Source organism: Gracilinanus agilis, chromosome 2 (assembly GCF_016433145.1).
Source record: "Gracilinanus agilis isolate LMUSP501 chromosome 2, AgileGrace, whole genome shotgun sequence".
In the NCBI taxonomy this organism is placed as follows: domain Eukaryota; kingdom Metazoa; phylum Chordata; class Mammalia; order Didelphimorphia; family Didelphidae; genus Gracilinanus; species Gracilinanus agilis.
Genome location: NC_058131.1, coordinates 383,601,875 through 383,616,945, shown reverse-complemented (window position 1 = coordinate 383,616,945; position 15,071 = coordinate 383,601,875). Strand labels below are relative to the sequence as shown.

General features: G+C 40.4%; 1 protein-coding gene across 6 annotated transcripts in view; it reads left to right on the top strand.

Annotated features, from left to right (window-relative positions):
* The window catches only part of CYFIP2 (cytoplasmic FMR1 interacting protein 2), a 109,816-nt gene that overhangs the window by 83,188 nt on the left and 11,557 nt on the right, over positions 1-15,071 (top strand). For all 6 annotated transcript variants that reach the window (XM_044664471.1, XM_044664469.1, XM_044664470.1 and 3 more), the window contains 2 exons: positions 14,260-14,332; positions 14,693-14,787. In XM_044664471.1, the coding sequence (XP_044520406.1) occupies positions 14,260-14,332; positions 14,693-14,787 (168 nt within the window). The remainder of the gene's footprint in view (positions 1-14,259; positions 14,333-14,692; positions 14,788-15,071) is intronic.

The following is a 15,071-nucleotide window of genomic DNA, read 5'->3' as shown; positions in this document are numbered from 1 at the left end:
TAGTAAAATGAATATAGTAAAGGAGGGAAATATAGGAAAGAGGTAGAGAAAGAAATTTCCTAATGTCTATACTAGTTATCCTATAACTACCTATAACTACTTATAATTACTATCTAAAACTGCCTATATCTACCTGTAACTGCCTATAACTACCACTAATAACAACCACAAAGTTCCAACCCAACCCACCCAGTTAAATCAAAACCAACCCAATCAGTGTTTAATCCAAACCCAATTAGGTCTGTCAGTGGAGACCAATCACCTCCCAAAAAGTTCAAGAAAGCAAAAAACCTAACAGCCCAAACCAAAAGCCAAAAAGCCCTCTAAAGGTGAAAGCCCTCCCAGTAAGCTCAGGCTCGCCTTTTATATTCCAGCAACTAAACACCAATCACCAACCCAACACACTCCAAACAGCCAACTTCCCCCGCAACTGCCAGCATCTAACTGTCAGCAACTGACTTCACCTTGACCATCTGACTCTGGCCCCTTTTATATCCCCTTCTTACCTCACTTCCTGTCTCTCTGGTTTCTACTTCCTTTCACTGTGGGCTGGTTAATCCCTACACATCTTTATGTTAAATTAGAGAAAAGGAATAAAGAATTCCTTTGTACAGTTCTTAACATTTATTCTATTTCTATTTAAATTTGTTTATTTGTTTGTTACATTAAAATTACCCAATTAACTCTCTTCCTACCTTTCTTCCTTCTATTAGAGAAGACATGATTTGACAAAAAGATATATTAAACTATATCTTATTTCCATTTGTTCTTCTCTGTGGGGCTAGAACCATGCCATAAATTTCTTGGGCTAATTCTATTAATAATAAATTCCAGAAAATATAATTTTTAATTGGCAAATACTGACATGTACTCAACTTTTAAAGCTTTTTTGTTTGTCTCAAAGATCAGAAGTAAAATGACTTCAAATGATGCTAAAATTAATTAATATGCTGATGAATTAATTATGATAATTGGTGTGATGATTTCTATTACATAATATTACACATTTTCATTCAAACACCAAATAAATATTGAAGATCTAATTGGCATAGCTAGATGAAGATAATATTGATGACCTAGGGAGATAAGACAATTACAGCTCAATGTCAACTTGGCAGGAGTCTTGATGGAGTGTTCCAAGTTTCTATGCTTGGAGTTATGCCTTATAACATTTTTACAAATGATCTGGACAGGAGCAGGTAGATGATTCAGTGGATAGAGAGCCAGGCCTAGAGACAGGAGGTCCTAGATTCAAATTTGACCTCAGACACTTCCTAGTTGTGTAACTCTGGGCAAATCACTTAATGCTAATTGCTCAGCCTTTACTACTCTTCTGCCTTGGAACTAATCAGTATCAATTATAACACAAAAGATAAGTGTTTTAAAATATGACTTGAATAAAGTCATAGGTAATGTGCTCATCAAATGCAGATGATACAAACCTAAGAGAAATAGTTAACACACTGGATGATAGATCTGGTTTCCAAAAAGATCTTGTGAGACAAGGACATTGGGTTGAATCCAATAAGAGGAAATAAAATAGTAATGAATGTAGAGTCTTACACTTGTGTTCAAAAAACCATCTTCCCCAGTACAAGATATGGAATGCATGCTTAGACAGCAGTTTGTCTGAAAAAGAACAGTATGGGAAGGTAATATGAATGGCCTGCAAGCTCAATATAAGTCAGCAGTAAAATAGAGCAGCCAAAAAACCTAATGAGATCTTGGATCATGGTAAGAAAGGCATAGATTACAGGAACAATGAGCTGATAGTTCCTCTTGTACCCTGCCCTGGTCTGATGGCATCTGGGGGATTGTGTGCAGCTCTGGATGACGTAGTTTAGGAAGGACATGGCAAAGTTGAAGATGATCCAGAGAAGGGCAGCTAGACTGGCAAAGTGCCTCAAGTCCATGTAAAGGAAGGTTGAAAAGAGAATGGGAGAGAAAAGACTCAGGGGGAATTTTTCTAACAGATTTTGTCTAAAAAATGAAATGAATTGCTTCAAGTTCTAGGAACATAAATTTAGAGCTGGAAAGAACCTTAGAAGTTAACTGACCGGGGGCAGCTGGGTAGCTCAGTGGATTGAGAGCCAGGCCTAGAGACGGGAGGTCCTAGGTTCAAATCCGGCCTCAGACACTTCCCAGCTGTGTGATCCTGGGCAAGTCACTTGACCCCCATTGCCTACCCTTACCACTCTTCCACCTATAAGTCAATACACAGAAGTTAAGGGTTAAAAAAAAAAAAAAAAAAAAAAAAAAGAAGTTAGCTGACCAACTCAATTTATCTTGCTCCATCATTTTAGTTGTATCCAACTCTTCATGACCCTGTTTAGGGTTTCTTGGCATAGATCCTGGAATGGTTTGCTGTTTCTTTCTCCAGCTCATTTTACAGATGAGGAAACTGAGGCAAAAAAGATAAAGTCACTTGCCCAAGGTGACACAAGTAGTAGATGTCTGAATTCAGATTTGAACTCAAGAAGATGAGTCTTCCTGACTGGAGGCCCAGCACTATACTGTGCCACCTAACTACCTATTTCCAGAGGAGATATTGAGACTTCAAATGTATTAGTAAACCAGATGCAGCATTGACACCCCTGATATTGATTTCTAACTGAGTGATTAGGGTTATAGAGTAGGAGGGTTTCAGATCTTTTAAGAGCATTTTTGGTGGTAGAAGTCAGATTTTTTTTCCTCTGCCCCCCCCCCCCCCAAATGTGCTTTTGGCTGGTCTTTAGAATATTAACCCAGCATTTGTTCCTGATCCTGTTGTTAGAAAGGAGTTTCTCTTAATTTCTCTCAATCCCCTAAATATCCATTTTTGTAAAGAATCATAAGTTCTGTGGTCAGTGAGAATATTGGGCAGTGATGCAGTCCTTTCTGTTCACAAAAGTACTTTCTGATCATTTTCCTTCATTTAGGAAGGATTTCAGTGTGTAGCTGATAAATGACCATCTCTTTAAGTGTTAGGTTTGGGTTTTGCTTTTGTTTCTCATAGATATGACTTGGGCCCAATTTTAAAACCTTATCAAGTTATTGGGAGGGGAAATGGGTGACTAAGTAGGAGGTGCAGGCAATTTACAAGCAGAGGAAGAAAGGAATAGCAGAGTAGGATCTCAATGTTTTCTTTGTTCAGATATTTATTGGTCTTTGCAAGATTTGCTCACCATTATGTATGCCTTAGAGCTACTCCTGACTTGGGTTTGGGAATTGTTTGTTTGTTTTTGGTTTTTGTTGGGGTTTTTTTTTATTTGCTTTGGACTTTAATTTGTAAGGACAGCAGTCAACTCACAACTCCATATCCATTAGAATTCCAATCATCCTTTTGATTTATCATGAGATAACACAAATTCTGGAGTATGAAAAGAAAAATAAAATCCTGCATGCTCTCAAGTGCAAATTAGAAAGATATTTTAAGGGCTTCTTTCCAAACCCTTCTAAGAGATGAAGTCAGAAAGTCTGCTGTATGTCACCATGACTCAGCGGACCATAGTGTGATCATTTGGTCCTTAGCTTCTCTGCCTTGAGCCTCTTTCCTTAAGGAGGGTTTGTTTGTTGTTTTTTAAAGGCACACAAAAGTGCCTTTCCTTCTGGATTTTGTTTAAGAGAGATGGCTTCAATGGGCAGCTAGGTAGCTCAGTGGATAGAAAACCAGGTCTAGATATGAGAGGACCTGGGTTCAAATCAGACGTTAGTCATTTTCTAGCTATATAAGTCACTTGCCCCCCCCCCCCCATTGCCTAGCCCTTACCACTTTTCTACCTTAGAACCAATATTTAGGGTTGATTCAAAGACAGAAAGTAAGGGTTTTTAAGAGAGAGAGAGAGAGAGAGAGAGAGAGAGAGAGAGAGAGAGAGAGAGAGAGAGAGAGATGGCTTCAAACCTAGATGGTTTGGTAAAAAAAAAAGTGCCTTTTGTGCCTCATCTCCATGATAGAGGTGGAACCCCCATACAGCAAAATGGGTACATGCTGACCTGTCAGAGTGCCCTATTTACAGAAATTCATTTATTTGTATTGGAAAAGCTTTTCTTTTTGGGAGAGGAAATAAGATAATACTTTAATAGAGACAAGTCAAGCAAACCAGTGAGACCTTAGGGAATAATAATGACAATCCATATATATATATTGAGAGACAGCATGTAACTGGTGAAGGAAACAGAGGGATGACCTGGGAATCAAGAAGCCCATAGGGTCAAGGCCTGCCCCTCACCCATCTAACCTTTATGATGATGGACAAGTCACTTAGCCTTTTAGCATTCTAGACATCTCTTTTGAGCCTATCACAATCAATAGTTTGGTATTCCTAACCAAATTACTACGCCTAAGAGACTAATCTGCATTGGTAAGGCTCACACAACTAGTAAGTATTTGAACTGTGATTTGAAACCTCGTCTCCTGATTCCAGAGCAGCTGGGGGTGCAGTGCATAGAGCATTGGGTCTGGAGTCAGGAAGACTCATCTTCCTGGGTTCAAATCTGGCTTCAGACACTTACATGCTATGTAACTCTGGGTAAGTCACCCAACTCTGTTGGCCTCAGTTTCCTTATCTCCGTAAAATGAGCTAGGGAAAGAAATGGCAAACCATATCAGTATCTTTACCCAAAAAAATCTCCAAATGGGATCACAAAGAGTCAGATGTAACTGAAAACACCTAAACAACAGTGACAACTTCTGATTTCAGGCCCTTTCCTATATACTGGGTAATAAATGGCCTTTTAAGACATTTTGGAAGCAAAAAGACTTGCCAACCCAACTACCAATTTCTCCCTGACCATGAAGCTAGAAAGCCTTATGAAACATTTCCACAAAGAAGGAAGGAATCTATGTGGCCTAAGTTTCTAGAAATCATTTAGTGTCCTGGATTTTTGAGAGTGACAAAGTATCCTAGTAAAGAACTTTTCCATTGAAAAGCATGTTTTTCTCTGGCAAGTAGTTTTTCTTTCTTTTTTTTTTCCTTTTTTTTTTTTAAATCCTTACCTTCTGTCTTAGAGTCAATGTTATGTATTGGTTCTAAGGCAAAAGAGTGGTAAGGGCTAAGCAATGGAGGTTAAGTAACTTGCCCAAGGTCATAAAGCTAGGAAGAGTCTGGGGTCAGATTTGAACCCAGGACCTTCCATCTCTAGGCCTGGCTCTCTATCCACTGAGCCCCCCAGCTAGCTGCCCCCACAGGTAATCTTTTGAGAAAAAGTGCCCTTCTCAGTAGCACTGACTAGGTAGAACAAATTTACTCTCATTTGACTTCTTTTTCAAGACAACCTGAGAAGAAATGTTCCTCACTTTGCTTAAGAGATAAATGTGACTTCATTTTTTTCCAATCTATCAATTTGATAATTTCATATCACAGTGATTTGTACCAAATGAAGATAGTTCCCACCTCAAATCCTTTGGACCCAGGACATTTCCAGCTGAATGCAAAGTACCACAGACCTAATATGTGGCTTGTAACACCTAACAGATAACTCTAAGTGGAAAACATAAGCTACTCTATATAATAACAATTTTTAAAAAAATCCACCTGGTAGATTGAGAGCAAGGCCTAGAGATGGGAGGTCATAAGTTCAAAACTGACCTCAGATACTTCCTAGTTGTATGACCCTGAGCAAGTCATTTAACATCCATTGCCTTGCCCTTACTATTCTTCTGCCTTAGAATCAAATGTTGATTCTAAGACAGAAGATAAGGATTTTGTAAAATTAAAAAAAAAAACACCACTAAATGCTCTGAATATTTTTGATCCAGAAGGCTGGCATTGGGTGCCTAAGGTTTTTCAAATACTATTTACAGTTTGAGACTCAATAAAGTCCCTTTTCGTATAGTAGAGTCTTTGTGTATGTCCTTGCCCCATTGAAAGACTTTGTCCTACCCATGTCTAAGTTATTTAGCAACAGATTTGCTGGAGCGACATCAGATGCCAATTTTATGAATAGATGGTTTTAACAAAAATAATTTCCCTAAAGACCAGAAAGGTACCTACAGTTCAGGTTTCGTTCAGGGAATGAAAAGGAAAAGAATTCACGTTTCTGTTCTTTGCATTATCTGACACCAGTGAACTGAGCCATTATGTGCAGGGGACCACTAGGCCATCTAAGGAGGGGCACATAACCCAGGTCAGAAATGGAGCAACCAGGCCCATCAATGGTTAATTCACGTCTAACCTAGACAAAATAGGGAGACCCAGTCTCAAACAAGAACAAAAAACTTCCAGCCTTCAATTCACCCTCCTAATAATAAAACAAATAATTCTTGAAATTTGATTGCTTGTAGTTATTCTATTGTCAAGCTAGCAAACACTTGACAAATAGCTTCACTTTTTTAATGAAGTTTTAGGCAAGTTCTTTAGCTGAAATGGTTGAGGAGAGGAGTATAATGGCAGGCTTGAGGAAAAAGGGTCTGGAATTATAGCTGTGATGAGTAGAATAGTTAATATATTGGGAAAGTATAAAGCAATCACCTTGTTGCAAGGAGGGCCCAGTTGAGATTGTGTAATGTAAATTTGTAGTGGACCCAGTCAACATGGTTCCATGATTTTTAATAGCTCCATTGAGTAGTATGTAAATGGGAGTAAAGGCATTAGATGTTGAGAGTAATCCCAGGCCACAGTTTTGGCAAGTCATAATAGTGGACAAGATAAAGAGGCAAAAAACTCTAAGAGAAGAAGATAGCATAGAATTCCACTGGTGCTCTGAGGGGTTGAGACAGGGAAAAGAGAAGCATGCAATCAGTGTAGGGGTAGTAGACTGCCAATGAACTGAAAGATGGAGGGATCGGAGGTTGGTGAAGATGAAGAGCCTTGGGAGCTGAAAGACAGAGGGAAAGATGGAATCAAAAAAGATCATGATGAGATAAAGGAATGGCAGAATTATTGAACATACAAGTGGAGCATTTATCGGTGATGTCAAGGTCAAGGCTGTGGCCATCTCTGGGCAACTGAAATGCACTGGAGGAGTAGGCCATGAGAATTGAGTAGATTAAGGAAATAGGAAGTTAGGGTATTTGAGAGAGCCTCAATATGTATGTTGAGCAGGGGTTGGGGTAGAGGGAAAGACTAGACTGTGAATAAGATATAAACTAATTGAGAAAGGAAGATTATCCTAATCAAGGATGGGTGAAGAGAATCAATAAATGCCAGGATCTGGATAGATATAAATAACCTGGATCTCAAAAGAGGGCATTCCTGAGTGACTGTGGTAGAATGAGAGTCTCCAAGGGATGATGGAGAAAAAAGAAATCTTTTGACTCCCAGACCATGACCAGTGAGTCAGGTGTGTGAAAGTACAATCAGCGCTACAAAGGGTGGTCAGGGATGCGGTGTCACCAGGTGGATGCATTTGGGGATGGATGGCAGGGATTTGTTTGAAGACAAAACAAATGCATTCACACAGATAATACATATATAACCCAAATAGAATTGCTTGTCAGCTCCGGAAGTGGGGAGCAAAGAAGGGAGAAAGACAATATGTATCATATAACTCCAGAGAGAGAGAGGGGGAGAGAGAGAGAGAGAGAAAGAAAACTGCATCTCACAGTCTAGCACAGTGTAGGTGCTTATCATCACACAGTAGGTGCTAAATAAGTTCTTTTGATTGGCTGAGTTGTGCCCAAAAAGTTCATCATCCAGTAGCCGAATCTGTGGTGATAAACTACTAAAATAACAAAGGAAGTACTTATGTTGAGATATAGTTATATTATTTCTTTAAAAAAACAACAAACAAGTTTATGTATGGCAGGTTAAGAACCCTTGCTCTAACCAGATGAGAGTCACCGGGTACAGAACTTGTATTTGTAGCTATCACATGGAATTATTCACTGAAGGAAAGAGTATCGAGAATAACCAAAATTCCACATCTATAAGTAGTTGAAAGTGTCTGAGCATGCTGTGCTAGCTATGGTACCAAGGGGGTAAATATAGGTCTTTTCTTATAAATAAGCAGCATTTAAATATGCAGGTTCTCAAATTAACCCAAGATAATTAAGTGCTAAAAATATTTTAAACCTACCTTCCCTCTTCCCAGGAAGAAATGTGCATTGTCAAATGCATGGATTTAGCATCTACTACTAGATATACACCATAAACTTCACTGGAATGAAGGCAATCACCTATACCCAAAGGGTATGCCAGGCAAAACAAAAATGATGAAAATGCAGGCATCCAAACCACCAAAAGGTAGCCAAGCTCTCAAGGGGATCTTCTTTCTTGTTCTCTAGAGTTAGCCAGTCTGGACCAGTGATGGGCAAACTACAGCCCGAGGGCCAGATGCAGCCCCCTGAAATGTTCTATGGCCAGGTGACATTATTCCTAATCTGACGACTACAGTGAGTAGGATACAATACAATGAAACTTCAAAAGAGTTGCCTTAGAAACAGACTGACAGATGAGCATTTCCTTTCCTTTGGCCCCCTCTTGGAAAAGTTTGTCCGATTACTGGTCTAGAAGGTTCCTGCCACCGCTTCCCAAATACTCTATATTTACATAGTATCTGGAGCATCTCTGATTTCACAATATGCTTTCAGACTTATTGGGCCAGGTTCACATTTGATGATTCACCTGGCAATAAATTTGGTTTTATTTTTGTTCAATCATGTCTGACTCTCCCTGTCCCTTCTTTGTGGTTTTCTTGGGAAAGATACTGGAGTAGTTTACTGTTTCCTTCTCCAGTTCATTTTACAAATGAGGAAACTGAGGCAAGCAGGGTAAAGTGACTTGCCCAGGATCACTTAGCCAATAAGTATCTGATGCCAGATTTTAACTCAGATCTTCCTGATTCTAGGTGCCAAGGAGGCCTGCTAATGTTATAATAAACTGAGTTGACAAGATTTCATCATGCAGGAGTTTCCAGGAAGGAACAACACCTAGCAATGTAGGCAGGCAACTTCTCTATAATTTATAGTCTTAAAGAGTTGCCCAGGCACTGAGGTAATTGGACTTGCCATGGGTATCCCCACCAGAAAGTGGCAAAAGTAGCTCACATCTTTCCAGTTCTAAGGCCAGCTTTCTATCCACTAGTGAGTGCTGCCTCTGGCTACCTGGGTCAGGTGGCAAAATTAAGGAGAACAATAAGAAGTTTGAAGTCTGAGGAAAGAAGAGATTTCTTGGGGAGTAGTCAGGAAAACTTCATGGAGTAGGTGGGCTTTGAATTGAGTTTGAAAGAGGAATGGAATTTTGATTAAGAGGGAAAAGGTATATTTACAGAGGAAGGGAGGGGTCTCAGACATTTACCAACTGTGAGACCTTGGGCAAATTGCTTAACCCTGTTTGCCTTGGCTTCCTCATCTATAATTGAGCTGGAGAAAATAGTGCCAAGTCACTCCTGTATCTTTGCCAAGAAAACCCCAAAATGGGTCACAAAGAGTCAGACCAACTGAAATGACTGAACAACAACAAGGGGAGGGTAAGGAAAGAGATAATCACAGTATGTACAGCTCTGGATATTTCCTCTAGAATCTTGGGTGAGGAAAGGGAAATCAGTTGTTCATTGTAAGAGTATCAAAAATAGGGGCAGCTGGGTAGCTCAGTGGATTGAGAGCCAGGCCTAGAGACAGGAGGTCCTAGGTTCAAATCCGGCCTCAGACACTTCCCAACTGTGGGACCCTGGGCAAGTCACTTGACCCCCATTGCCTACCCTTACCAATCTTCCACCTATGAGACAATACACCGAAGTACAAGGGTTTAAAAAAAAAGAGTATCAAAAATAGACATACTAAANGAGAGAGAGAGAGAGAGAGAGAGAGAGAGAGAGAGAGAGAGAGAGAGAGAGAGAGAGAGAGAGCGAGAGCGCATGTAGGATGATATGGAGGGATCAAAGAGTTCTTTGACATTCAGGCATTTATCGGTCATGTCTGATTCTTCATGATCCCATTTGGAGTTTTCTTGACAAAGATACTGAAGTGGTTTGCTATTTCCTTCTCTAGCTCATTTTGCAGATGAGAAAACTGAGGCCATCAGGTTGACTTGCCCAAGGTCACACAGCTAGTAAATGTCTGAGACCTACTTGAACTCAAGAATATGTCCTGACTACAAGCCCAGTACTGTATCTACTCAGCAGTGTATAAAAAGACCAGAAAATTAGGTAGGAAACAGATGATGAACAGATTTAAAGTTCAAAGACAAGTATTTATGTTTGATCCTAGAGACAAAAACCAAACCCTGGAGTTTATTTAGTAGAGACTGAGGAGTGACTTGATCAGACTGAGGTTAAAGAAAATCACTTTGGCAGCTTTGTGGAGGATGGATTGGAGAAGAGAGAGGTTTAAAGCAAAGAGTTCAATTAGAAAACATAATAATCCAGTCAAAAGATAATGAGGGCCTGAACTGGGGTAGTGACTTTGTGGGTAGAAAGAAGGATAAATATTCAAGAAATGTAGAGATAGAATCAATACCATGTGGCAACAAAATGGATATATGTAATGAGGGATGGGCAGCTAGGTGGCACAGTGGATAGGCCTGGAGACAGAAAGACTCAACATTCTGAGTTCAAATGTGACCTCAGATACTTACTAGCTGTGTGACCTTGAGTGAGTCACTTAACCTTGTTTGCCTTATCTTCCTCATTTGTAAAATGAGCTGGAGAAGGAAATGGCAAACCCCTCCAGTATCTCTGCCAAGAAAACTCCTAATGGGGTCATGAAGAGTCAGACTTGATTGAAACAACTGAACAATGAGATGGTGGGGGGTTGAGAAGGGCACTGATGTTATATTATCATCATGATGATATAACATCAGAACCTGACCAGGTAACTAGAAGGATGTAGTGGTACCCTATATATTAATAAGGAACTTCAGAAGAGGGATGAGTCTGGGGGAAAAGATGACTTCTGATTTGGCCATATAGATTTGAGATCCCTATTGGACATGGAAGTTTCTGTGACTAACTCTCTATCATATTGCTCCCATTGCTGATTCCATTCTCTTCTTAATTGCCCTAAATCATTTTCCTTCCCTTCTCCTTCAACATAGCACTTCACCTTCTGCTTTACAAAGGAAAGTCAGTCTTGTGCCTTAAACTCCCTCTTCTTTCGTCTATCCCTAGTAATCCCTTTCACCCCACAAACTTAATCTCTTCTCCCCACTCCAGCGATCCTCCATTAGCCGCCAAAGTAAGCTACCAAAATGGCACACACACAAACTCAGTAAACTCCAAGGGTTCCCTATTGTGTCCAGGATCATATATAAAATCTTCTGTTTAGCTTTTAATGTCCTTCCCAGGGGCAACTAGATGATTCCGTGTACTGAAAGCCATACCTGGAGATGGGAGGTCCTGGGTTCAAATCTGGCCTGAAACACTTCCTAGCTGTGTGACCCTGGGCAAGTCACTTAATTCCCATTGCCAAGCCCTGACTGCTCTTCTGCCTTGTAACCAATACACAGTATTGATTCTAAGACAGATGGTAAGAGTTTTTTTTTTAAAAAAGGGATAAATTGTTAATGTTGTAGATTAAATTTAAAAGTGTGTTATGCATTCATTTGGGGTTTTTGGGAAAGGTGATTATTAAACATTTACCAGCACATCCCCAGTTCAGTTAAATGATGAGATTAGAAGATAGATTAGAGAAAGTATAGAAGAGAGAGGAGAAGAAGTGGCAATGCCTATAGAAAGGGATTTTTCAGTTTAGTTGATCAGGGGAGAGGAAAAGAAAGCCATGGGACACTCGTGTATGGAAATGATTGGATCTTTTTTTAAAAGAATGAGTGAGAGTAAGTTGAGGATTACTCTCAGGGTATGAACCTGAGTTGGGTCCATTTCTGACCCCATCAGTTGACTGTAATTGTTTCTTCAAGGAGACCAGTGATGACTTAATTATTTTAAATCTGGCTTTTTCTCAGTCCTCATCCCATTTAACTTCTCCACGTTGCTGAAGCTGCTAACCCCCCTCTCCTCCACTGACTTCTCTGATACTATTCCATCCTGCTTCTCTTCCCACCCATTTGATTGATTTTTCTTTGCTGGCTCATTAACCTAGCCTATCTACTAAACTTGGTTAATGTCCTAAGGTTCTGTCCCCAGTCTTCCTCTCCTCTTTTTCTATTTTTTTCTTGTCTATTACCATAAGTTGAATGATCATTTCTATGCAGATGGCTCCTAAATCTATATATTCAGTCCTAATCTCTTCTGACCTCTAGTCTGGGATCAACTGCCTTCTGGATGCTTCTACCTGAATTCCTCTTTGGCATCTAAAAATTGACATATTCTAAGTAGAGTGAATTATTTTCCCTGATAAACCCACTCCTCTAATTTTCTCTATATCTGTGGAGACCATTGTCATCCTTCTAGAGAACTAGATTCTCATCCTTGGGGTCATCTTTGACTCTTCCCTCTCTCCCCTACTTCTTATATGCAATTAGTTCCACAACTTGTCAATTCTGCCTTTGCACCGTCTCTCACATTCATCCTCTTCTCTTCACTATTCTTATTCAGGTCCACATCACCTCTCACCTGACATTTTGCAATAACTTTCTAATTGTTCTTCAAGCTTCTAGCCTCTTCTCCTTCTAATGAATGCTGCATACAACTGCCAAATTAAGATTTCTAAAATAGGTGGGATTATATATCTTCCTTGCTGAAAATCTGTACTGGTTCCTAGGATTGATGCTAACAGACTCACTACACCATTGTAACGTTGAATAGCACAAGTTCCTAACAGGATAAGGGTAAATTCTGATGAAGAAAGTGGAAGAAAAGGGGAGAACAGGAGGTTCTCAAGCATGGGGCTCCAGTTGAGGAAGCAAGACCTCAATAGAGTGCCCCAGGAAAGGACTGGGTATGCACAACACCAGGACAAGGGGCTGGAAATGGGGCACCAAGGAGGGAGAGGCAGTGTTGCCAAGCAGAAATAGGATGCTCTTATGAGGAAGGAGACCTGAGTTCTACTCCTAACTCTGTCACTCACCCCAAGGGGCTCATCTCTCTTCTCTGGGCCTTACTTTAGACAAGTTGATGCCTAAGTTTCCTTCCAGCTCAGGCAGGTACACTTTTATTTTGACTATCTTGTAAGAAAAAAACAACTTTGTGTACTTTGAAATTTTGCAAAAGATCAGCTCTGCATGTGCTACCATACTTCTTTCCCTGCTGAACTTGTTCAGAGAGCTGAGCCAGAATAATGTACAGTACTCTCAACTAGTGAACATGGCCAGAAATGGTGGTCAGTCTCATTTACTTCCCTTTTTCTTTCTTTAAACCCTTACCTTCTTTTTTATTTTATTTTTTTTAAACCTTAACTTCTATATATTGGCTCCTAGGTAGAAGAGTGGTAAGGGTGGGCAATAGGGGTCAAGTGACTTACCCAGGGTCACACAGCTGGGAAGTGTCTGAGACCGGATTTGAACCTAGGACCTCCCGTCTCTAGGTCTGACTCTCAATCAACTGAGCTACCCAGCTGCACCCTAAACCCTTACCTTCTGTCTTAGAATCAATACTTAGAATCTGTTTTGAGACAGAAGAGCAGTAAGAGTTAGGCAATTGTTGTAAAGTGACTTGCCCAGGGTCACACAACCAACAAGTATCTGATTTGAACCCAGGTCCTCCAAATGGCAGGGCTAGCTCTCTCTCTATCCACTGAGCTGCCTAGCTACCCCTTATAATGACTTCTTAGACAATTTCCTTTTGCCAGAAGCCAAGCTGTGCTACCTGCAAAGCCAATGGTCAGATCCATTATTCCTCTTCAATTCACTGCTTTGTAAGTTTCTTTTGAGAGAGGGCTGTTTCACTTATCCCCAGCATATATGTGTGTGTGTGTGTGTGTGTGTGTGTGTGTGTGTGTGTGTGTGTATGTGTGTGTGTGTGTGTATGTGTATTTAAATCCTTACCTTCCATCCTAGAATCAATACTGTGCATTGGTTCTAAGGCAGAAGATTGGTAAGGGCTAGGCAATGGGGGTTAAGCCCAGGGACTCACAGCTATGGAAGTATCTGAGGACAGATTTGAATCCAAGACCTTCCATCTCTAAGCCTGGTTGGCTCTCCATCCACTGAGCCACCTAGCTGCCCTGAGTCATATATTCTTAGATTAAAATCTCTCTCTCTCTCTGTCTCTCTCTCTGTCTCTCTCTGTCTCTCTGTCTCTCTGTCTCTCTGTCTCTCTGTCTCTGTCTCTCTCTCTCTCTCTCTCTCTCTCTCTCTCTCTCTCTCTCTCTCTCTGTCTCTCTCTCTGTCTCTCTCTCTCTCTCTGTCTCTCTCTCTGTCTCTTTCTCTCTCTCTGTCTCTCTGTCTCTCTCTCTCTCCTCTCTATATCTCCCCCCCCCACTTCCTATTTCCCTCCTCCCAACAGTCTCAGGAGGAAGTCTGTGATTTGCTCCATGCTGCTCCATTCCAAAACATTTTGCCTCGAGTCTACATCAAAGGTAAGAAAACCCTGAGGGATATGATAGTCTGAGTTCAGGAACTCCTCTTGCATCTAACTGATTTCTAATAAATAATTCCCAAAGGGATTTGCCTTTCTTAACAGTTTTCCTTAAGTGAGCAGTCTTGAGAGGGTTACTCAAGAGTCAGAGACTCCTAGCAAGGGATGAATGGGGCATAATCATGAGGGGAAAAAAACAGAGAATTTTACCATTTTGACCCAAATGAGAATATGGCTCAAGATTTTCATGTCTTTTACACATTAATGGAATTCACTGATTAATAATCAATTTAATTCTGACTTCCAAGCCCATTCTGTTCATTATTTGCTCTCATTTTCTGTCCATTTTTTGCCTAAACAGAAGGAGAACGCTTAGAAGTCCGGATGAAGCGACTGGAAGCAAAGTATGCCCCTCTTCACCTCGTCCCTCTCATTGAGCGTCTGGGGACCCCTCAGGTAAGAACCCAAGAAGAAGAGTAGCCTCCCTCTCCATCTTTGGAAATGTCCCCAGCCATTCTAGAAGTCTCAGGATTTAAGGAAATTTCACCAAAAAAAAAAAATCAGTGAGACCAGAAATATATAAAGGCACATCAGACTACTCATTGCTTAGTGTCTGGCCTTTTTACGCTTCTCTAGGGTCTGAGATTGGTACTTGTTTTTCAGTAATTTAGTCATGTCTGATTCTTTATGAACCCTTTTGGGGTTTTCTTGGCAAAGACAATGGAGTGATTTGTCATTTC